Raw genomic sequence first — 23,223 nt, 5'->3', positions numbered from 1 at the left:
TACTAATTTGAACACTCCCTGTGAGTTATAAGCACTTACACTGTCTGTTTGTCTTCTAAAAAAATGAATCGCTGTTGTACTCTCAATTGTAAGTCGCTTTGGATTCTGCAAAATGACTAAATGTAAATGTAAATGTAACTTAAAACTTAAAAATAACAAGTTTATTCAACAATTCAGCACCGTAATGGCACTGTAGTGTCGTGTCGTGAGTACTTGCTTTTGTGTGACACAAGGATATATTTTCGCTTATTTTTGCTTTGATTTGAATTGAAACGAGTGACACAGAGCTGTGACGTTACTCTATGTGCGTCCAGAATGGCACTACGGGGATGCTACGGAGCGAAATCATTGAACTTCCTTCACGTACAAAAAGTATTATTGTAGCTTCATTATATGGGGTGTTTCAGACGATATCTTTCATACTTTTTCCGGACCTTTTGTCTAGGTTAACATTAGATGGATCAGTTGCTGCTGCTTACATATTTCAGATGATGAGCCATATTTGAAGACGGTGAATGATAGGTGAGCGTTTTGATGGCTCAAATTGCATCAAAAATATCTTAATTTGTGTTCTGAAGATAAACAAAGGTCTTACAGCGGTAATTAATCTTTTGCTTTCTGAACTACCCTTTAATATGCTATTTTGAATTTAGCATATGACGGCAGTAGTAATGTTCTAGAAAGATAGCAGCACGTTTTGTACAGAGGCGTCATTTCCAACGACATGAATTGCATTTGCATGCATAGTATAGCATTTCGCGGACTGGGATGATATTTCACAGATATGAATGCAAAGCTAAGTTAGGCAAACCAATAAATCATCAGTCAATATTCTGAAACAAACTACATTCAGTCCAACATTTAGCCGGCAAGGCTCAAGCAGTCTGGGACAACAAAAGCGCTGAAGAACAACTGAAAACATATATGTGAGGTATCAGTTTTCACAATGTTTAAATATAGCTTTAACATTGACTAGGCACTGTCCTAATAAACCTTTCCTTCCACCTTCTCATTGACTTGATTGAATTTCAAAATACATAGGGACAATCATGTCAAAGATGACAACCATCACAACAAACTTCAGCCAATGCCACAATTTACCTTACACTTTTTCACACCAACAAGCTCAACTGAGGGTATGAATACTTATGCAATGCATTTATTTCAATGGACATACAACTCAATTACTGAACTACTGGTTAATGGAAATGACTGCTTTAAAGTTACACATGTCCCCTATGCATTTGCTGTAAAGAGCTCTTTGATTTTAAGTGTGATACTGCGATAGGACGCTTTGTCCTGCTTGATATTCCACTGTCAACTGTAAGTGGTATTATTGGAAGCTTTTAGGAACAGCAGCAACCCGGAACATCCACAAAGCGGAAAACCACGTAAAATCAAACTCAAGCGCCGCCAACGCTCTGCTGATTCTATTGACTTCCAAACTTCTTCTGGCATCAATGTCAGCGCAAAAACTGTGCCGCCAGAGCTTCATGAAATGGGTTTCCAATGGCTGAGCAGCTGCATGCAAGCTTCACGTCACCAAGACAAAAATGGCAAGTTTCGGGATGGAGTGGTGTAAAGCACACAACCACTGGATTCTGGAGCAGTGGAAACCTGTCTTCTGTCTAGCAGTCTGGTTTTGGCAAATGCCTCTTGACTGCATTGTGTCAGCTGTAAAGTTTGGTGAGTGAGGATTTGATGGAGCAGGATTTGGTCTAACAACTTTCCCTTCAGTGAACAGCAATCTTTTTGGACAATGCTATGCTTGCAACTTTGTGGAAACATTTTAGGTAAGACCCCTCTCTCTCAGGATAAATGTGTCTCTGTGAAAAAAGCATGGCCCGTAAAAACAGGTTGGATGAGTTTGGTGTGCAAGAACTTGACTGGCCTGCACAGAGACCTGACAGCAAACAAACTAAACACTTTTGGGATAAAGTGGAACGGACATTTGAGCCAGCCCTTCTTGTTCAATGCCATCAATGCCCCACAAATGCTCTATTGGATGCATGTGAAAAAGTTTTCACAGTGAAAAAGCAGCATTATATAAAGAGTAGGCAATAAATAGAAAGAGTAGTACATAGGAGTCTGAACAAGACCTTTTTTTCAGTGTAATTTTATTTGCATGTATAGTTTAGCATTTTGCAGGGGTGGAAATGAATGCAAAACTAAGGTATAGGTGATCCAAAAATTCATCAATCAGTGCTCTGATCTGCAACATATGAAACAAGCTGCATTCAGTCCAACATTCAACCGTTGTAGCGCAAACAGTCTGAACACTTTGCGACAGTCGGCGGACAAAGAACACACTGAAGAACAACTGAAAACTAATCTGTGAGGTACCGTATCAATTTGAAATGTTTTTAACATTAACACCATCCTAAGAAAACTTTCCATTCACCTTCTCATTGATTTGATTCAACTTCCAGACACCTAGGCGCGATCATGTCAGAGGCGACAAACATTTCAACATGCACTGAATCCATTTTTGAAAAGAACTCCAGCGAATGCCACGGTTTACCCTTTTACTTCTTCACCTTCTCATACTCCATCAATATAATTCTCGGTTTCCCAGCGAACTGTTACATCCTGTGGCTGAGCATGAAAGAAATTATCCGAGGACAGTCTGTCGAAGTCTTCGTCTTTAATACTTCACTCACCGAGGTCATCTTCAACTTCTCCTTTCCCTTTGCAATCAAAAGGTACTTCTACAATTGCTCTAATTGTAGATATGTAACAACTATTCTTGGTCTGTTTCTGTTGGTCGGCCGTCCTCTGTTTCAGAGCTGCATCTGTGTGGAGCGATACTTAGGGGTTCTCCATCCTGTGACCTTCCTGAAGCTCAAACCCATGAAATACAGGATCACAATAACCTTCATCGGATGGATTCTGATCATCTGTTTATCCATTTTATCTACACTGGAAGTCACGGACATGCATATTTTACTTTTAGCAGAATACATCAGTTTTCTCATCATAAAATCGTTCACTTGTCTGATGGTCCTGAAGGCTCTGAGGTGTCCCGGACCGAGCGACAACGTAAAGCAAAGAAAAGAAGTGAACCAGGATAAAGTCAAGGCTTTCTGGATCATTCAGATCGTGCTGGTGTCTTCACTGCTGATGTACGGTGGTGGTGTTATCTCTCTTGTGCTCTACTATATTTTAGATTATAACACGTTTCTAATGTCTTGGTCTGTTAGCATGTGTTTAGGGATGATGTCAGGGTTTGTGCAGCCTTTCCTCTATCTCACAAGAATAAAAAAAAAAAATCTGGTTTTGTTTTGTCATTTAAAAATCTGCAGCCATTTTACACGTCTTGTTCAATAGTAAGAACATATGACAAAAAAGACACTAGCAAAACTGAATTGTTGAAATGTAGTGTATGATTTTAGAAATCATGCAGCACTCATAAAAACCTACTTGTTGGTTTTTTTTTTTTTTTTTTGGAGTCTACAGTTTTGCCACTAAAGCTCTACAACGCCAAGGGCTCAAAACACACAAAGTACTTTGGCCTCTAGAAACATTATTCTTTCTTTTCTGTTCTCATTGTTTTTTGCTTATTCACGTTTATTTATCATTACAAGAAGTGAATATCAATGGTTTCAACCAAGTAGATGTTTAGCATTTTTCACAACTCCTCCCTCCAGAAGTTAGGTTTTAATCCAAGAACACTTTGTCCTAGCGAAATTAAACTTCTTAAAAGGTCTTGGGCACCATGTTCTGATGGTATCTGATGCTATAAGTAACACAAAAATGTACATATTTTCCACAAATCTTTAGAAGATGTGTGTTTTGACCATGTAATTGCTATGAGTATCTCTTTGTTTTGTTCTAGGAAATAAAATGACGTTCATTTTAACTTCTCGTATTTTTTGGTTACTCAGATGTTGCCTAAATACACACGTAGATGTTCATTCTAATGCTCGAATCACACTCTTCAGCTGCTCATTTTTCAAAAATGTTTGACAGGACAGAATCAACATCAGTACGATGAACTCAAACAAACTCACAGGTGTCAGTTGTGGCTTTAAACTCTCGCTTGTGTAAAATCCCACAGGAACCCGATTTGTACCTATAGACCAGAATATGTGAAGATGACTAGAAAACATCTTAGCAACCGAACACCGATGCTCTGTCAAATTCAACACTGTTCAGAACAGTCTAGCAACAACGTGGCAGCAAGTTTTGCATGGAACAACTATTCACATTTTCAGCATTTTATTTGATTTCATTTAGATTAGTCAAGTTATTTATCACTGTGATATTTCATTTGCATGGTTGGGATGATATTTCACAGATACGAATGCAAAACTAAGGCAAAGGTGATGCAGTAAGTCAAATCAAATCCAAACTATAAATCAGATCTACTGCTTGTAAAACACCACATTAAGTCCCACTTTCAACCGGCACGGTTCTCCTTGCGAGGTAGTGAGTTCATTTTAAATGTATTCATGTGTCTCTAACATTTCAGTCTTTACTTTTCACCTTCATGTATTTTCATTTAACTTCCAGACATCCGGGTGCGATCATGTCGGATATGGTCAATATTTCAACATGCATGCTGTCCATCTTTGCAAGGAATTCCAGCGAATGCCTCAACTTGCCTTTCCCTTTCGTCGCCTTCTCTATCAGCATCAACCTGATTCTCGGTTTCCCGGCGCACTGTTATATCGTGTGGCTGAGCATGAAAGAAATGATCCGAGGACAGTCGCCTGAAGTCTTCTTCTTCAACACTTCACTCGTTGAGGTCATCTTCAACTTTGTCTTCCCCTTTTTAATCAAACATTATTTGATTCATTGCTCCAATTGTAAGACTGTAGCATTGGGGTTTGGTCTGTTTCTGTTGGTCGGTCGTCCTCTGTTTCAAACCTGCATCTGTGTGGAGCGATACTTAGGGGTTCTCCATCCTGTGACCTTCCTGAAGCTCAAACCCCTTAAATACAGCATCGTTATATCCATCACTGGATGGATTCTGATCATCTGTTCATGTCTTTTGAGTATAATGGGAATTGTTGACATCTTTAACTTACTTTTGCAACAATACCTTGCTTTTTTCATCATAAAAGTCTTGACTTGTCTGATGGTCCTGAAGGCTCTGAGGCGTCCTGGACCGAGTGACAACGTCAAGCAGAGAGATGGAGTGAACCGGGATAAAGTCAAGGCTTTCCGGATCATTCAGATCGTGCTGGTGTCTTCACTGTTGACGTATGGTCCTATGGTTATCTGTCTCCTCTTGTATCATGTTTTAGATTATAAAACGTTTCTGATATGCTGGTCTTCTTGCATTTGTTCAGGGATCATGTTAGGGTTTGTCCAGCCTCTACTTTATCTCAAAAGAGCTAGCAGAGTGTGCCTTTGTATGGGCATTTAAGAGTTTTAATCAAATTTATTGTGTTGATGAGACAAAAATGTGAAACTTTTGATGATTGCTAAGTAATACAATATTTTGTCAAATTACAGGAATTGGAAAATAATTTTAGAAAGTTGGCAGCCTCATTATTTCTAGTATCTAGATATCTAGTATCCAGTTTACTATCAATCTTTGATTTTATTATATGCCAATGATGAAAATGGAAAAAGCACAAAGAAAAGGTCTGAAAAGTTCTCACACCAACAATCTTCTACTAAGACTGTATAGAGCCAACTAGTGATGAAATGTGCATATTTGGCCTAAAAACATTGTTCTTCCTATTCTGATTTTATTGGTCATGCCGAGTTCACCCTACTTTTTCTATTTCAGCCAAATAGATTGTCTACCATTTCCACCCACTACAAGTCCCATTATAATTAGGTCCATCTAAGCAGAGGTCTTAACATTTAGTGTTTTAGTTTTTTTTACAAATCCTCACTAAATCTGTATTATTGGAATTGTAATTGCTGTTCGCAGGTATATGTCACGGTCTTTCTCAGTGAAACTAAACTAATTTATTTATTTTTTTATAAAGTTGTGTGTGTTGTCATTTTTGGTATCACAGAACAAAGAAACAGAGATGCTGGCTTACGTATAATGTATATAACGTACTAGGGCTGCACAATATTAAAGAAAAAGCTAAAAGGTCAAAATAGACTAAAATAGTTTTACCTCAAAACTCAGTTTCAGACAGCAGCGAGTGTTTGAAATACGTTCTGTTTGAGATGTGATGTGAAATATGGCCACCATACAAGGCAGGAACAGGTATTCATAAGCCATGCAAAAAACTAAATATGGTAAATATGATGGCTTGAAGAAATCCGATACTATTTTATTCAAATCTGGTAAATCTAAAGAACAGCTGACATGTTTAAAGATTGCAATTTTTACATTAGGTCACACTCATAAAAGTTTACTTGTTTTTATTTTATTTTTTTAATTATATTAAACATTTTTTGGATACACTTAATTGCTGTAGCATGTGGCGCTACCATATTAGCATTTAGCTTAGCTCCATTCATTCTTAAGGATCCAAACATGGATGAATTTAGAAACCGCCAAACACTTCCCTAATTAAAGAGGGTCATAAGACTAGTTAGACGAGCAAGTACGGTGACACAAAATAAAAGTGGCGGTTTTCTAAGCAAATAAAAAAAGAACTACAATTTATGGTGGAAGAGCACATGGCAGCACTTCGACCCCGGCGCAGCAATATCATCACGCCCCCATAATAGCTAGTTCCTCTTCAGTGAATTTGGGTTCAAATAGATAGTCTCTAGGTCTACTACAAAGTCCTCTTTAATGTCGGCCATTGTAAATGTTTTCTTGCAAGTTGCTAGTAGCACAGGTAGAAGTGAAAGTCACATTGGTTGTATTGACGGAAGTGGAGGGGGAGGCATCGGTAAGCTGATTATCTAGAATTGTATACGATTGTCAACCAATGGGATGCTAGATTTTACTCTTTCTGAGAAGAAAGCACTTGAATGTGACAAGCTCACAATCACAACTTCATAAATGGGAAACAGTATTACTCTAAACTAAAATTTTGCCTGAAATATAGAGTTAAATAACAAGAGGTGAAAATACGTTGATGGCAGCATCGTTACTTTATATTTATATTAGGAAAATCAGTTGACAATCTTTGTTGCATTATATGCCAACGATGACAAAAAAAAAATTGAATAAAAAAATTGTAAAAAGCACAGAAATATGGAGATGCCCAATATGGCTTTGCATACATACTTTAACCTGACCCACAACCTAAAAGAAACAGTGTTTTCATACCATTTTTATAATGAGGACATCCCAAAAGGAGTTTTTTTAGAGACAGATTTAAGTACAAAAAACATTTTTTCTAAATGTTTGACAGGACAGAAACAACATATCAGTAGTATGAACTCAAATGGACTCACTGACCCACATGTGTCAGCAACAAACCCACGCTTGTGTAAAATCCCAAATTCTTACACTAAAGGATGTCTAGAAACCAACATATATGAGGATGACCAACTACACAACATCTCAGCACCCGAATACTGATGCCGTGGCTGAATTTGGAACAGCCTTCCAGCTCACTACGCTATGTCAAATTCAACACATTGCATGACAATCACTTAGAGCAGTCTAGCAACACCCTGGCAACCACCCGTAACACCCGAGCAATGTGGAAGCAAGGAAGCACAAATCACATTTTCATCACAACAAACCATTTGCAAGATTTCTCAAGTTATCACACTGATATTTTATTTGCATGCCTACAAAAGCACTTCACAGGCTGGGATGACATTACACAGCCTTAAATGCAAAACTAAGTCAAAGTTAATCTGGTAAAGTCATCAAATCAAAACTATAAAGCAGGATCTGCAGCATCTGAAGCAAACGTTTAGTCCCACGTTCAACTGGCACGGTTCTCCTTATAAGGTAGCGTATTCAATTCAAATGTTCATCACGTCTTAATGAAACGTTCATTTTCACTCCCTTAATGATTTTCATTTAACATCCAGGTGCGATCATGTCGGAGGGGACAAATATTTCAACATGCATGCTGTCCATCTTTGCAAGGAATTCCAGCGAATGCCACAACTTGCCTTTCCCTTTCATCGTCTTCTCTATCAGCATCAACCTGATTCTCGGTTTCCCGGCGCACTGTTATATCGTGTGGCTGAGCATGAAAGAAATGATCCGAGGACAGTCGCCCGAAGTCTTCATTTTCAATTCTTCACTCGTTGAGGTCATCTTCAACTTCTGCTTCCCTTTCGTAATCAAGCAGTATTTCTTTCATTGCTCCAATTGTAAGACTGTAGCATTGGGGTTTGGTCTGTTTCTGTTGGTCGGCCGTCCTCTGTTTCAGACCTGCATCTGTGCGGAGCGATACTTAGGGGTTCTCCATCCTGTGACCTTCCTGAAGCTCAAACCAATTAAATACAGGTTCATCATATGCGTCATCGGATGGATTCTGATCATCTGTTCATGTCTTCTCAGTACAATGGGACTCGTTGACATCTTTGACTTACTTTTGCCACAATACCTCATCTTTTTCATCACGGAAATGTTGACTTGTCTGATGGTCCTGAAGGCTCTGAGGCGTCCTGGACCGAGTGACAACGTCAAGCAGAGAGATGGAGTGAACCGGGATAAAGTCAAGGCTTTCCGGATCATTCAGATTGTGCTGGTGTCTTCACTGTTGACGTATGGTCCAGTGGTTATCTCTCTTCTGTTCTATTATGTTTTAGATTTTAAAACATTTCTGATATGCTGGTCTTCTTGTTTTTGTTCAGGGATCATGTTAGGGTTTGTGCAGCCTCTTCTCTATCTCAAAAGAGTTAGCAAAGTGTGCCTTTGTATCGGCATTTAAATAATTATCCTTTCTTTGAGTCGAGGTGAAAATATCAGAACTAAAAACTTTTTGCAATGTGGCTGTGTAAGATATCTCAACAATCTTTAAGATTTAACATTTTCTTTGGTATCTTGATTTTAAGGCCCTATACGTTCTGTCCTAGAGATGTAGGGAAACCAGTGTAGTCCAATGCACAAACAGTCATTTTCAAATTAGTAGGTTATATTGCATAAAGCTGATACTTGGTTTAATTAAAGAGGAATATCTGAAGAACAAATGATGTTCTATCAAAGCATTTTCATTGAACTTGCCTGTCAGAGCTATAAATACACTAAAATGGTCAGCTGAGGCACATTGACTTGCCCTCAGTAGTGTATTCAGAAATTCAATATTTGAATCATTTTTGGGATATTTGGAAGAAGGGATTTTGATCATTTTAACAGCCTGAACAAATACGTTTCATGCTTCTTAGGGCAACGTGGTAGATCTGAGATTCAAAGCAGGTTCTGGAATGATGATATTCTGTGGTTAAGCATTGTGTAAAAAGCACTACATTTTTTTATCTGCACAACTTGAAGCATCATATGCTGGACAAGAGACTTGAGTGAAAAAGTGTTACATGTAAATTGCCAGCATTATGAAGTGTGATTATGAAGCAAGATGTTCTTGTGAACTTCATGACCCTATGGGTGCTTCTAAATCATGCCAAATCAACAACTGGCAAGGACGTGCCTTAAAATAAAGACACCAAAAAGTGATTTAAAGTTAAAAATGTTTTCACATAGACAGTTGTGAGAGTACTACCATTTCTATGACTTGTAATTCTACTAGTAAAATCACTTGACTTTAGCAATTGTTGGAAAAAGCGCTCTTTGAGTTTTTCCCCTAAAGTTGAATAAAGAAGTATTTGAGATATCTAAATAACCTTTTAGATTGAGGTCCTTAACAAAATAAAAGGATAAAATTGTTTTCTTGGACTCTAGGTTCTCAGACCAACTTTGGGATCTTCCACTCTAACTGTACAGCAGCATAAAGTGCTGAAATGTGCTTGAACTTTGGCACAGAAACATTATCCTGTCTGTTAGGAGTTCATTGGTCATACAGAGTTCGCCATACTTTTTCCATTTTAGTCTGCCGTTTTTCACAACTTTAACCACTAGAAGTCAGGTCGAATATTTTGGGAACACTTTGTCCCACTGAAGTTAGCACCATGTTTTGAGGGCATCTGAGCAGTTAGGTGAAACGAAACATATATATCTGGACCTCGCCACACATCTGTTCCTGGCCGTGTCATTACTGTCTGCAGCGATATTTAGTAGTTCTGTTCAGTGAAATAAAAGCAAAGCTACATTTCTGTGTTTTTTGATTACTTGATTACTACTAGAAATAAATATGAAAACATATCAACCCTTTTCAACAATGGAAAGATGAAATCAAAAGTTTGTTTCCCGATGCTGTACTGAAAGCACCGAACCGTGACATCAAAACTAAGGTAGGTACCGAACTATTCTGTTTATACACCCCTACAGATGTTACCTAAATATGTCTTGTACACACACACACATTATGTACAAAGTCAAATTCTTTGAGAGCTCATTTTTTAAAAATGTTTGACAGGATAGAAACAACATATGAGCAGGATGAACTCGCACAAACTCACTAAAGATAAACAGACCGACCCACAGGTGTCAGGTGTGGCTTCAAACTCACGCTTGTGTAAAATCCCACAGACTTACACTGAAGGATGATCCCAAATCGTATCTAGAGACCAACATATCTGGGCATGGGGTTGACTAGCAAAATGCAAACACTTAATAGCATACCAGCATACTACTTTCGTGACTGTCAGTAGAAGCATGATGTTGTATGGCAGAAATAGCAGCACCCTGGCAATAACCCAAAGCATCTTATTGATTGCACGGAACGATGATTTACATTTTCATGTTTACGCAATACTTTCTAGGATCCTCATTTAAGAAGCTATTTATCACAGCGACATTTTATTTGCACGCCTACGATAGCAGTTCATAGGTTGGGGTGATATTTTACAGATATGAATGCAAACTAAATCTAAGGTAATCCAGTAAGTCACCAAATTAAAACGATAAACCAGAACATCTGTAACAAAAAAATCTCCATTACCCTTCACTGCTTAAAGATTGTTGCAGGTTCTTTAAATAAGAAAATGTAACTTACTTAAAGATTCAAAGTCAGAAGCACCAGAGTCTTCTTGCAGAGTTCTGGAACAGTTTGTAAATACAACGCAATCACTGATTTCTAGTTGTGTCCTCTTTTAGAAGCACAAAAAAGTAGTCTCCGGAACATGGCGCCCGCAGCAACACTACAGCGAGAGTAATAGCTTTGCTGTAACAGCTTGCAGCGCTCCAACAAGAAAGGAAAACTTGAAATCGCATCACATGACCCCTTTAACAACATCTAGAGTTTCACGATAGAAATGGGCATTTTTTAATTGTTACATGAGTTAGTCAGACAATCGTTTTGTCGACTCTTTATTTTTATGTCAATTTTGTAAAAAATAAATGTAACTGCATAGGCTAGTTATACATTTAGTAGTCAAGCACCACAAATTAATTGCACTAAAAGTAGAAACGTGCAAATATTACCAAATACTTATGATACAGCTGAATTCAAAATAGCATGCTAGGATGTAGGCTAATAGTAGTATGCCATATCAAATTTAATATACTATATGGCACTATAAACAGTCTAGCAACACTCTGGCAACCCCCACTATTTACGTTTTCATCACAACACATTATTTGCTAGATTCTTTATTTTAGATATTTATCAAAATGATATTTCATTTGCATGTCGGTGAATAACCAAATCAAATCTATAAAGCAGATCAGCAACATCTGAAGCAACCTACACTCAGACCCATGTTCATCCAGCGCGGTTCTCCTTGTGAGGTAGAGTATTAATTTTAAATGTTTGTGTGTGTGCTTATTTTTGCAGAATTACATGTTTTCATAGTTTTTATTAATATTTAAAATTTGTTTTGTATTTTCAATTTACATTTTAAATTTTAGTTCAAATTGTAGTCATATTTGCATTACAGCAGTCATACAGTATATATTATATATTTGCATGTATTTACATACGCATGTAAATGTATGCATTTATATTCATATGATTTATATTATATATAAAAAATATTTGATATGTAAACGTAGCATTTCTTAAATGTATACACGCATGGCTGTCTGAGTCAAGTCTCGAATCTTTGGTCACGAGTCCCAAGTGTCTCAAGACATTTAATAGCTCACTGAAAAAATCCCATTCAGAATCCTCATGTAATGAAATCTTTCTATTAACGAAGCTGTTTTATAGGATATAGACAAAATACATGATTTACGATCTGCTTGTAAAAAAAAAGAGATGTTAAGATGTAAGCTTAATGCAAATCCAACCTGCTACTTATGTTTTAATCCATCGCCATGTTCAAAACTTTTTCTGTAATCATATTCTTTAATAATAGTCCAATTTACCATGGCACATAAGGAAATGTGTAATACAAAACCATAAAAATAAAGTATTAAAATTCCAAGAGGTGCAGCCACTATATTTTCTTCCAAGCAGAGGTAGACAAAATACCAAAAAAAGCAAAACAAAACACAATTTTTCATGCATTTTTATACTTAGATACATGCAGGGCCAAAATACTGTAAGCATTCTCATCTTGAGCAGACAAGAAAGCTAACTAGCAGGTTCAAAGTTCAACCCTAGCCATCTAACGGCCATGCTCCCAATTATAATTACCTGACTCTCCTGAAATGTTCTTAGCCTACCGATTAATTCCCTGGGGTCAACAATTGCACCGTTAAGCTAAATGTAGAACAGAAATGTCGTCATATCTGGTTTGAACAGTCAGAGACATAAGTTATTAATAGCTAATATCTGCAGCATTGTTGTTTTGTGCTGTGAAAATGATCTATAATGTTGCTGCTCGCTGTGTTAAAATAACTGTGTCACCCGTAGCTCGTAAACACATTAGATTCACATAAGAATTGAGTTTGATAAAAATATATATATATATATATATATATATATATATATATATATATATATATATATATATAATATATCAATATTTATTTCATATAACAAAACTATTTTTATGTTTTCAGTTTTAGTTAATGATGACCACTCCTCTGTCCTAATAAAACTTTCTCGTTCTTGTCGATTTTTGTTCTACTTCAACCATCTAGGTGTGATCATGACTTGTCTGATGGTCCTGAAGGCTCTGAGGCGTCCTGGACCGAGTGACAACGTCAAGCAGAGAGATGGAGTGAACCGGGATAAAGTCAAGGCTTTCCGGATCATTCAGATTGTGCTGGTGTCTTCACTGTTGACGTATGGTCCAGTGGTTATCTCTCTTCTGTTCTATTATGTTTTAGATTTTAAAACATTTCTGATATGCTGGTCTTCTTGTTTTTGTTCAGGGATCATGTTAGGGTTTGTGCAGCCTCTCCTCTATCTCAAAAGAGTAAGCAAAGTGTGCCTTTGTTTTGGCATTTAAATATCAGAAGAAAAAGTTGAAACTAGAAGTCTCCTTCGATTAAAACAATTGAATAGAATATACCTAACTGCAAAAAATATTATTATTAGTTTAGGACTTATTAAAGACGCTGTAACTCAGCAATCTCTAAAGTGTTAACTTTTGTTTTGCTATATTGGTTTTAAGGCCCTATATTGTTTAGTCATAGACATGTGGGAATCTCAATGCGGTTCAATGTGCAAAAAGTTGAATTCGGCCAATTTGGCTCATTATTGCAAAGATATTTTCAACTACCTTTCTGTTTGTGATTATTGGTATCATAAGAAAAAGATTTGGTACAACAATAAAACACAAAAGTTGCCTTAATAAATCTCTACAAAGTCAAATTCTTTGAGTGCTCATTTTTAAAAAGTTTGACAGAACAGAAACATTAGCTGGGTAAACTCCAAGAAGGTTTGCTTCAAACTCACACTTGTGTAAAACCCTACAGACTTACGCTGAAGGAAGAACCAAAACTTTATCTAGAGACCAGAATATTTACCTACGAAACTGCAATTTTCATCATTATGCAATATTTGCTAGGATTCTCATTTAAAGACGTTATTTATCAAAGTGACATTTTATTTGCATGCCTAGGATAGCATTTCACAGGTTGGGCTGATCTTTCAAAGATATAAATGCGAAACTAAGTCAAAGGTAATCCAGTAAGTCACCAAATTAAAACGATAAAGCACATCTGTAGAATCTGCAACAAACCGCATCCAGTCCCACGTTCAGCACTGTTCTACTTGTGAGGTCGTGATTTAGACAGGTTTTAATTCCTCTTCAGTAGTGATATTCACGTGCTATTTTAGTGTCATTAATAAACTAATAATGGCAACAAACATTTCAGCACATTTGCTTCCTGGATGCTACAGAAAAAGATAATGCTCATAACTTATCAGCACGCAGTACTAAATAGGTTGGAGAAGTTTGGCCTTTGAGATCTTCAAGAGTTCTCTAGGGAATGTGATTCGCGTTACAAGTTGCATGTTATTACAGAGGAACCAGCTTTACTTCAGTCTTTTTTTGTGATTGGTAAATTATTTCACACCGGGCAACAACTCTTAATCCATTAAACGTTGCATTAGGTAGTAAAATTGAAGTGTTCTTAGGAATGCTGCTAGACTTCAGAGGCGGGCAATTTACTGGCAATCAAGTACAAAACAGGCAGCGGTCTTATCTTGTATACCACTGCCTGTGTTTCACAAGGAAAAGATAGATTCAATAGATGCTTAGCTCATCGATCAGATGGAAGCTCTACCTGCTCTACCTTTTTGACTCTCAAATTGAAGAGAAATATAAGACCTGCTTGTCACGGCAACAAAACCAAAGATTTCCCAGTTTCTTGCTTTTGCATCCTTGGCCATGATTTGGATATCCATGACAGGATCTCCAAATTTACTTTACTGGTCCATTTAAAGGGCTCTCTCTGAGAAGATTTAAGAATCTTAAGAATCATGTCATTCCAAACCCGTAAAAGCTTTGTTTGTCGTTGAAGCACAATTTAAGATATGTTTGTTGAAAACGAGGAGGCTTGTGACTGTCCCGTTGACTGCAAAGTAATGAACACTGTCAAGGTCCAGAAAAGTTCAAAGTCAGAATAGTCAGTCTTCCATCGGTGGTTCAATCTAAACGTTATGAAGCAACGCTAATACTTTTTGTACACAATGAAAAAAAAAAAAAAAAAAAAATCACCGTAGCACTGTTTTGGAGATTATCCAGTTATATCCATGCTTTGATTTGAATGAGTGAATCTCTGCAGCACGACTGACTCAGATCTGCGTACGCTGTTTGTGTCCAGCAGATATTCTCCAAAATAATGCTACGTTGACAGGAGGAGACCAGCTGTTGAATAAATGTCATTACTTTTATTTTCTTTGCATGCAAAAATTATTCTTGTCACTTCATGACGTTACAGTTGAACCACTGATAGCAGATGGGGGTTTCTGACAATGTCTTTCAATACTTTTCTGGACTTTGAAGGTGTTCATTACTTTGCAGTCAATGGGACAGTCTCAAGCCTCCAGATTTTTTTATCCACAATATCTTAAATTGTGCTTCAAGGACGAACAGGCTTGGAAAGACGGGACAAATGAAAGGTGAATTTTGGGATGGAATAACCATTAAAAAAATTGGTTCAGAGTCAATCTGAGAACAGCTCAAGAATTCGTAACTCGTTGCTGTTTATGCTTTTGAAGACTGTGATTGGTTGGTTGTCCAACAAGGAAATTTAAGAGTAGGGTTTACACTATGAAATTACAGGCGTAATTCATCCAGTTCTACTGAACTCTCTCTCTCTCTCTCTCTCAGAGGTCCATGTGATAGATCCACAACATCATTCAAGGTCCATTCAAGTACTGAGGGCTTATTAGTATGCCACATACAATTTAATATACTATATGACAATCACTAAAAACGGTGTAGCAACACCATGACAACCATACAAGCAATGTAGCAGAGAGTTTTGCATCACATTTTTCAACTACATTTTTCATGACGACACACCATTTGCTAGATTTCTCTCTCAGGATATTTATCACAGTGATATTTCATTTGCGTGCCAGTGAATAACCAAATCAAATTTATGAAGCAGATCAGCAACATCTGAAGCAAACTACATTCAGTCCCATGCTCATCCAGAACGGTTCTCCTTGTGAGGTAGCGTATTCATTGTAGATTGTTAATTTTGTTCTATAGCCACACTATTACAGTTTTTATGAATATTTAGAATTTGTTTAGCTTTTTGTATTTTCAGTATTTATTTCAAATTTGGCTACAAATTGCCATTATATTTTTTCAAATTGTGTTCAAGTTTTCATTCAATAATTTTTTTAATGCTTTCAGTTTTAGGTAATTATATATATATAAAAAAAAAAACTCGGTGCTGTTTGTAATTCAATTAATTGATTTTCCTTCAACTCCCAAAAAGGTGTGATCATGTCAGAGTGGACCAACATTTCTACGTGCCGGCAATCCATTTTCGCAAGAAACTACAGCGAATGCTACAATTTACCATATGATTTTGTCGCCTTCTCTTTTAGCATCAACCTTATTCTTGGTTTCCCAATAAACTGTTACATCCTGTGGCTGATTATGAAAGAAATGATGCAAGGACGATCCCTCAAAGTCTTCATTTTCAACACTTCACTCGTTGAGGTCATCTTCAATTTCTCGTTCCCCTTTGTAATCAAGCAGTATTTTTTTAATTGTCCTAAATGTAACTATGTAATAATCGGATTTGGAATGATACTGTTGGTCGGCCGTCCTCTGTTTCAAACCTGCATCTGTGTGGAGCGATACTTAGGGGTTCTCCATCCCGTGACCTTCCTGAAGCTCAAACCCCTTAAATACAGGATCGCCATAGCTGTAATTGGATGGATTCTGATCATTTGCTCAAGCATAGTGGTCAGGTTTGGACTCATTGACATGTACGAATTGCTTATGCCACAGTACTTTGCTTTTCTAATCATGGAAGTGCTCAGCTGCCTGATGGTTCTGAAGGCTCTGAGGCGTCCTGGACCAGGGGACGATGTTAAAAAGAGGGATGGAGTGAACCGGGATAAAGTCAAGGCTTTCTGGATCATTCAGATCGTGCTGGTGTCTTTGGTGTTGACGTATGCCCCTGTCACTATCTCTCTCGTGCTCTATTATATTTTAGATTTTAAGAAGTTTCTTGTGTGGTGGTCTTCTTGCCTGTGTACAGGGGTCATGTTAGGGTTCGTGCAGCCTTTCCTCTATCTGAAAAGAGTTAACAAAATGTGTCTTTGATTTAAAAATGTGTAGCTGAGGTAAAAATGTTAAAACTTTTAAACAATCTGTTCCGTTTCGAAATAACTACAAGATACTGAAACATCTACACATAAGAGTCGACAGTAGGGCTGCACAATACTGGAAAATATTGACATAATTGACATAATTTTTAGTGGATTTGAGAATCACACAAAGCCGTATCACGAAACAATGTCTTTCAATGTATCATTTAACACTTATTTCATACTCAATCTCTACAGCGTCACCAACCCACAAAATTCACAGATGCATGTGTGAACTTTGGCCTAGAAACAATATTCTGTTTCTTATGATTTCACTGGTCATGCCGAGTTCGTCATGCTGGTTATTTTCACAGTTCCTCCTACTAGCCAGGTCGCAAATTAAGAACGCTAAAAATTAATGCTGAGGTAAGGTTACCTGAGCAATTAGATGAAACAAAAACATATTTGTATATCATCGGCTCTGTAATTGCTCTTCACAGTTCTATTTCATAGTTTGTTCTATGAAATAAAATTCAAATAAATATGTTTAAATATATTTTTGTGATTTGGAATTTTTGGAACAAGGAAACAGAGAAATGTTGACATACATAAAGACGTTTTAAATATTACCAACAAATACATAGATAAACTCTTCAGTTGCTCATTTGACAGAAATACCAGGATGAACTCCCATGAACTCACTATAAAAGATAAATAGACAGGTGTCAGGTGTGGCTTCAAATTCACAAATGCATAAAACTGAAGAAAGAACCTGGTGCATGAATTGGTTCATGTAGTAATAAAATACAATATTTATAAGTCCTTAAATTATTGTTATAGCTCATGTTTACTGTGCATTTTATTACAGAATTCTAACTTAATTATACAAATGTACTTAAGAAATGTACTTAAGTGCTGTAATATAGCTGAATTCAAAATAACATGCTTTCATAGTCAACATAGTTTATGACATTCACTAAAAACATTCAAGCAACACTCTGGCAACCACCGAAACACTGCAGCAAGTTTTGCACAATTTCACCAATTTCTCTACAGTTTCTACATTTCTCATTTAGTTTTTTCAGACTGATAACATCTCTGTTGTGGAACACACTGATTGGCATCGAGTTCACAGTTTTAACGCTCATCTTTGCTTTAATTTATTTTCAAGATCTGAGGTAAACTGTCCGTTGTTGCTTCCAATAGGGCTGCAAGGTCACGCAATATGAAACTAATATTAGACATGTTTAACTTTGAACGAAGCACATAATCACCTGAGATGATCTACTGTCATACAGTCAGGTTTGTGTGTCGTTGTTCCAGTCGCGATGTAGCGGAAATAGAAACCGTTAAAAATCACCGTTGTGGCTAGTTTGGACAAAAACTGCGATTAACGCTGAATATATACCTCTTATCACGTGTAGCAGCACGCGTAGTTAGGATACGGTGTTACACTCCATTATGCCAACCAACATAAAAAAACGTACAATTTCAAATTTACAGTTAATTGCTAAATTATCGGAAAGTGCTCCTGCCTCCCAGCTTCAGCCTTTTCGAAAAAATCTTTGATCCCATTCAATCTGGCTTTCATTCACTGCATAGCGCAGAAACGGCTCTCTCTGACAGACTTCTACGTATCAGTGCAGGATTTTCAATCCCCTAATGTCCATCTGAAGCGAGGTGTCCCCAGGGATCTGTTCTTGGCCCACTATTATTGATTACTTACACAGTACCCCTGTGTCAAATCTTTACCCACATTACCACTTACCCTATACCTGACGACATTCAAGTTTACACTATTTGTAGGCTCACTCTAATTGACAAAATGTCTACTTGTACACATAAAAATAACACATCGCCTAACCTCAAATGAAACTAAACCAAGATCGATATGGTTGGAATGGTGTCATTCACTAGAATCATGCCCGAGACAGCTGGAACTCCTAGATCGTCTTGTACTGTTAAAAGCCTTGGTGTTATTTTCAGTTCATCTCTCTCCTTTCAAGCCCATACTAACGCTGTCACCAAATGCGCATTTTTCAATTACGTTGCATTGCCAAGTGCCGAGATTTCATTAAAGATGCTGAAACCATTATCCAGTCTTTTTTCACACCCCGATGCCCTTTTCAGTAGTATCTCTGTGAACCGCTCCTGCCCTACACCTCAACTCGCTCATTATACTCCTCTGATTCTGATCTTCTCAGCATCCCTTGCATATCGCCTTCTGAACATTTAGTGCTGCTGTACCCAAACTTTCTAACTCTTTCCCTCATCTCTTCACTTTCAATAACGTTCTTGAATTTAAATCACTTAAAACTCACCTGTTTTTTTAAATGTTGTAATCTATAAGTTATGCCCAGCATCTTTTTGCTTTCTGAATGTTATCATTATTATGTTTTGTTGTGCTTTGTCAGTGTTATTTTATTTCACTTGTGCTTATGATTGTATGATTATGCTCATATTATTCTTTTTTATTGTATCCTCACTGTAAAGTGACCCTGAGCATTGAAAAGGCGCTATACAAAAAAAATAGCACTATTATTATTAATATTACTCATATTAAAAGCATTCAGTTTGCTTATTTCCAATATAAAAGGATAGTTAAATGTTAACATGCATTAATGAATTATTCAATAAAAGTAAACAGTGCACATTTTGACTTCATGTTGACTTTAAAAACTAGGCAAACACTGAATACATAGGAGAGGTATTTTAGAGCAATTTAGCTCAAGTAAGCATGAAATCGTTTAAAATTAATTTAATATTGCACTATATTCATTATTTACAGTGGATCTTGAAGTAGTCGGTGCTGTTTAGAATAACTTATCTCCCTAAGCTCAACAGGGATGATAAGAAACGTTAATCAAGCCTCTGTCCCCCGTGTGCGAAAAGTAAATGTCTTACATTAGGAGACTGGAGATAAAGGAAATGCAAGTATTTGATGGAAATCATTCATTTGGCTGACTGCTCTTCGAGGACGTTTAGATCTGATAGTGAGACATATATTTGCCGCCCAGAATTTTCAAGCTTCTACCAACATCTCCCCACAATTGAACACACACACACACACACACACACACACACACACACACACACACAAACTCTAGCGCTCATAACTTCCATTAGCAAAAAACGTGTGGAAAATAGCCAAACAAACAGCCAATAGAAGACCATTACTGCTGCCTGATGATGGTGGCGTACTCATGAAGCTACAGTTGCAGTGTTCTCGTCCTCTTTTACATCAGATACGCAACAATACGCAAACAACGCACCGCAGAATCTCATTTACTTGAATTAGCTTTTGGATCAAAAATATTTCCTTGTTCACACGGAATCAAACGAAATGGCTTAGCAAAAATAAGATATTTGTATCAGAGCGTTGTTTCCACCCACCCTCGGGACATCCAAGATGCAGATGAGTTTTTTTTCTTCATCAAATTTCGAAAAATGCAACATTAAATCACTTGCTCACCAACGGATCCTCTGCAGTGAATGGGTGCCGTCAAAACGAGAATCCAGCTGATAATCCACACCACTCCGATCTATCATCTTGTGTTGGTAAGTCCATAATCCATAAGAGCACTTCCTTCTGTGAAGATGTCTGACCCCTAAACAGCTGTTGTCCAAACCACTAATGTGTTTGTTTTCACTCGTAAACCTTCGCTCGTCTTTCCCGATTCAAACGAGATGACCGTTTTCGCCGGAGCAAGCGATATTATGGACAGAGGAGCTGTATTTATCATCTCTTATTGCGATGCCGCTCGTTCACTTTAGAGGATCCATTGCTGAGCAAGTGATGCAATGCTACATTTCTCCAAATCTGTTCCCATACGAGCTGAGGGTTAGTACATTTAACATGCAGTAGCTGCACAAGCTTGCATACAGTAAGAATATAATCGCTATTACAGGTCAATCTTCAGCATTTCCAAAACGAGACACGTGAGGCATGTGGATGTTCTCAGGAGAAACATCTAAGAAGCATTACATCGTAATACAGTACCAGCAAATACCCAGATCTCATTGGCTAATAGTCCTCTCTATAAGTTCACACCCGGGAAATTCTCCTAATTAAATGAGAAACACTAAAGCAGTCCCCGCATTCGTCGCCCTTCTAAAAGGAATGGCTATTTACAGCGTTTCTGCTGACGTGTGTTTCTGAGATTTCAACCTCCGAGCGGCAAGCAGGAGGAAAATATGCTATGAAATATTCAGCGCGTATTGCGTGTCTCAGCTGGGTTCTGCCAACAACACCTTCACTATTAAAGTTCGACCCACACACGCGGCATCTCACCATCACGAGTGTAATTACAGGGGAGGGAGGCGCGTTTCTCTGGGGCGATTCAAACACACACACGCGCTCACTACAGCTCCGGCCCACGTTCGGCTGTGACTCAGTGTAATTCCCAAACACTTTCTCCGGTTCTCATGTTCCCCTCGAGTCGATCGAGCACAGAGATTCAATTTCACGATTCATTCCGCACGTGCTTCGCGTCCGCACGCGTTGCAGGCGAGTGTGCTGAAGGCAAACAGAGACACAAAACCTCCTAAAAGTAACAGAGGGGTATGCAAAATGTTTTGCGTTTCGACATTTACAAGATCCACCCTGGATTTATAATAAATCCCTACAATTTCAACAGTAATAATAATATGCTTGAATGAATTTCTAGTAAGCTGTGCAAAACTATAAGCCAAATTATTATTATTTTTTTTTTACTATAATTTTAATCGATTCACACGCTTTGCATTATTTATCACATTTTTCTTCAAATATTAAAATATAAATACATTTGAATAATGAATACTGTAATAGTTTCTATGATTTATTATAATTTAAAATAGTTAAATTTTAACTCAGTTGAAATAAATGGTAACTGCATTAAAATAAAATATATATGAATATATACCAAACAAATCATTAAATTTTTTTTTAGGATATTCAACTGTTTTTAAAAAAAAGCTTCTACACAAAATGTCACGTAGCGATCTCAGACAAGCCATCCGTGTTTACAGCTACATTTTTTTTTTTTTCGTATTTAGCTTAACTTGATATACTAAAATAAGTAAAACTGTAGTGATATTTTACGAGGTGCTGCTTACGTATGCAGTGTGAATGCCACAACCTGTTAACACGGATGCAGAAATAAATAAACGCTGCTTACGCACACATGTGTGAAACAGTCCTTAATGTGAGAAAACAGTAAAAATAGAAAAGACATTCAAAGGTTGCACTGCTAACTCAATGCAATGGACCTTGTTGTTGTGTAAGCATTTACTGTATGTTTAGAGGATCAAGAAACAATGGTCAGGTCTGCGATATCTACAACTCTTCGTTTATGCGGGTTGATGTCGCTATCTCGCTTTCAGACACACACACACACACACACACACACACACACACAAAATGTCTTTCGCTATTGACTTGATTTCCTGCAGAGAGCCAAGGATGACATCTTTCAAAGGAATTTCCTTTTCCTGTCTTAATGGGGGAAAGGAAAAAGTGCTTACTGAGAAACTTTTCAGATTGCCAGCAAGTGCAGAGCTGAAAACTTCCAACTACAATCAATGAGCTTCATTTGCATTTCAATTAATACTCACTTGGTTATCTCACCCCACTTCTCTACGCTTCGCTTCTTTAACAAGAAAAATTACTTCGAGCCAATTAATTTCAAGTAAACTTTTTAGTCTACTCGGACACCATTTTTTGTAGTTTACATCCAAAACACAATTCGAAATGACGTTGTTATTTTTGTGTCCTTTTCTCTCTACGTGTTATTTTAAGGGGTTTTGCATTTTAAAACTAATAGTATATACTATGCATTTTTTTACTTTTTTTTATCTGGTGTATGGTTCACATTTGAGGCATAATACTATAAAAAAAAAGTTTTCAGTTTTTTTTAGCTTGTTTATTTTCATATAAAAACACGGCATGTGGTTGCTTCAAGTAATTGTATACACCTCATTCAATGCAAATTGTAATGATTGTAATTAATAATTGAAATTACAATTTCATGGCTATATGTAAGAGTCCTAAGCAAGCGCACATTATTACAATCATGGAAAATCTCATCCGCGTTCTCTCTTGCTTACACATTTATCAAAACGTTGGATGTGACAGAAACAACTGGCTAGAATGATGAAGGCACGCGGCAGACGTGTTTTGACA

The 23,223-nt window shown here is 37.2% G+C and overlaps 2 protein-coding genes across 3 annotated transcripts in view; one reads left to right on the top strand and one right to left on the bottom strand.

Annotated features, from left to right (window-relative positions):
* dlgap4a (discs, large (Drosophila) homolog-associated protein 4a) overlaps positions 1-23,223 on the bottom strand; it is a 130,869-nt gene that overhangs the window by 39,793 nt on the left and 67,853 nt on the right. The window lies entirely within an intron of this gene.
* On the top strand, positions 7,923-13,172 carry LOC122332719 (P2Y purinoceptor 8-like). The gene is made up of 3 exons (XM_043230091.1): positions 7,923-8,604; positions 12,977-13,121; positions 13,166-13,172. The coding sequence occupies exons 1-3, from the start codon at positions 7,923-7,925 to the stop codon at positions 13,170-13,172; spliced, it is 834 nt and encodes a 277-aa protein (XP_043086026.1).

This window comes from Puntigrus tetrazona, unplaced genomic scaffold (assembly GCF_018831695.1).
Source record: "Puntigrus tetrazona isolate hp1 unplaced genomic scaffold, ASM1883169v1 S000000148, whole genome shotgun sequence".
NCBI lineage: Eukaryota > Metazoa > Chordata > Actinopteri > Cypriniformes > Cyprinidae > Puntigrus > Puntigrus tetrazona.
This window is presented reverse-complemented; position numbering and strand designations above follow the sequence as displayed.

Bases quoted from the DNA above. Each gene is read 5' to 3' on its own strand.
- LOC122332719 (XM_043230091.1), top strand. From the start codon at position 7,923: ATGTCGGAGGGGACAAATATTTCAACATGCATGCTGTCCATCTTTGCA. The intron at 8,605-12,976 runs GTCCAGTGGTTA...TCAACCATCTAG, and splicing joins GTCTTCACTGTTGACGTATG to GTGTGATCATGACTTGTCTG.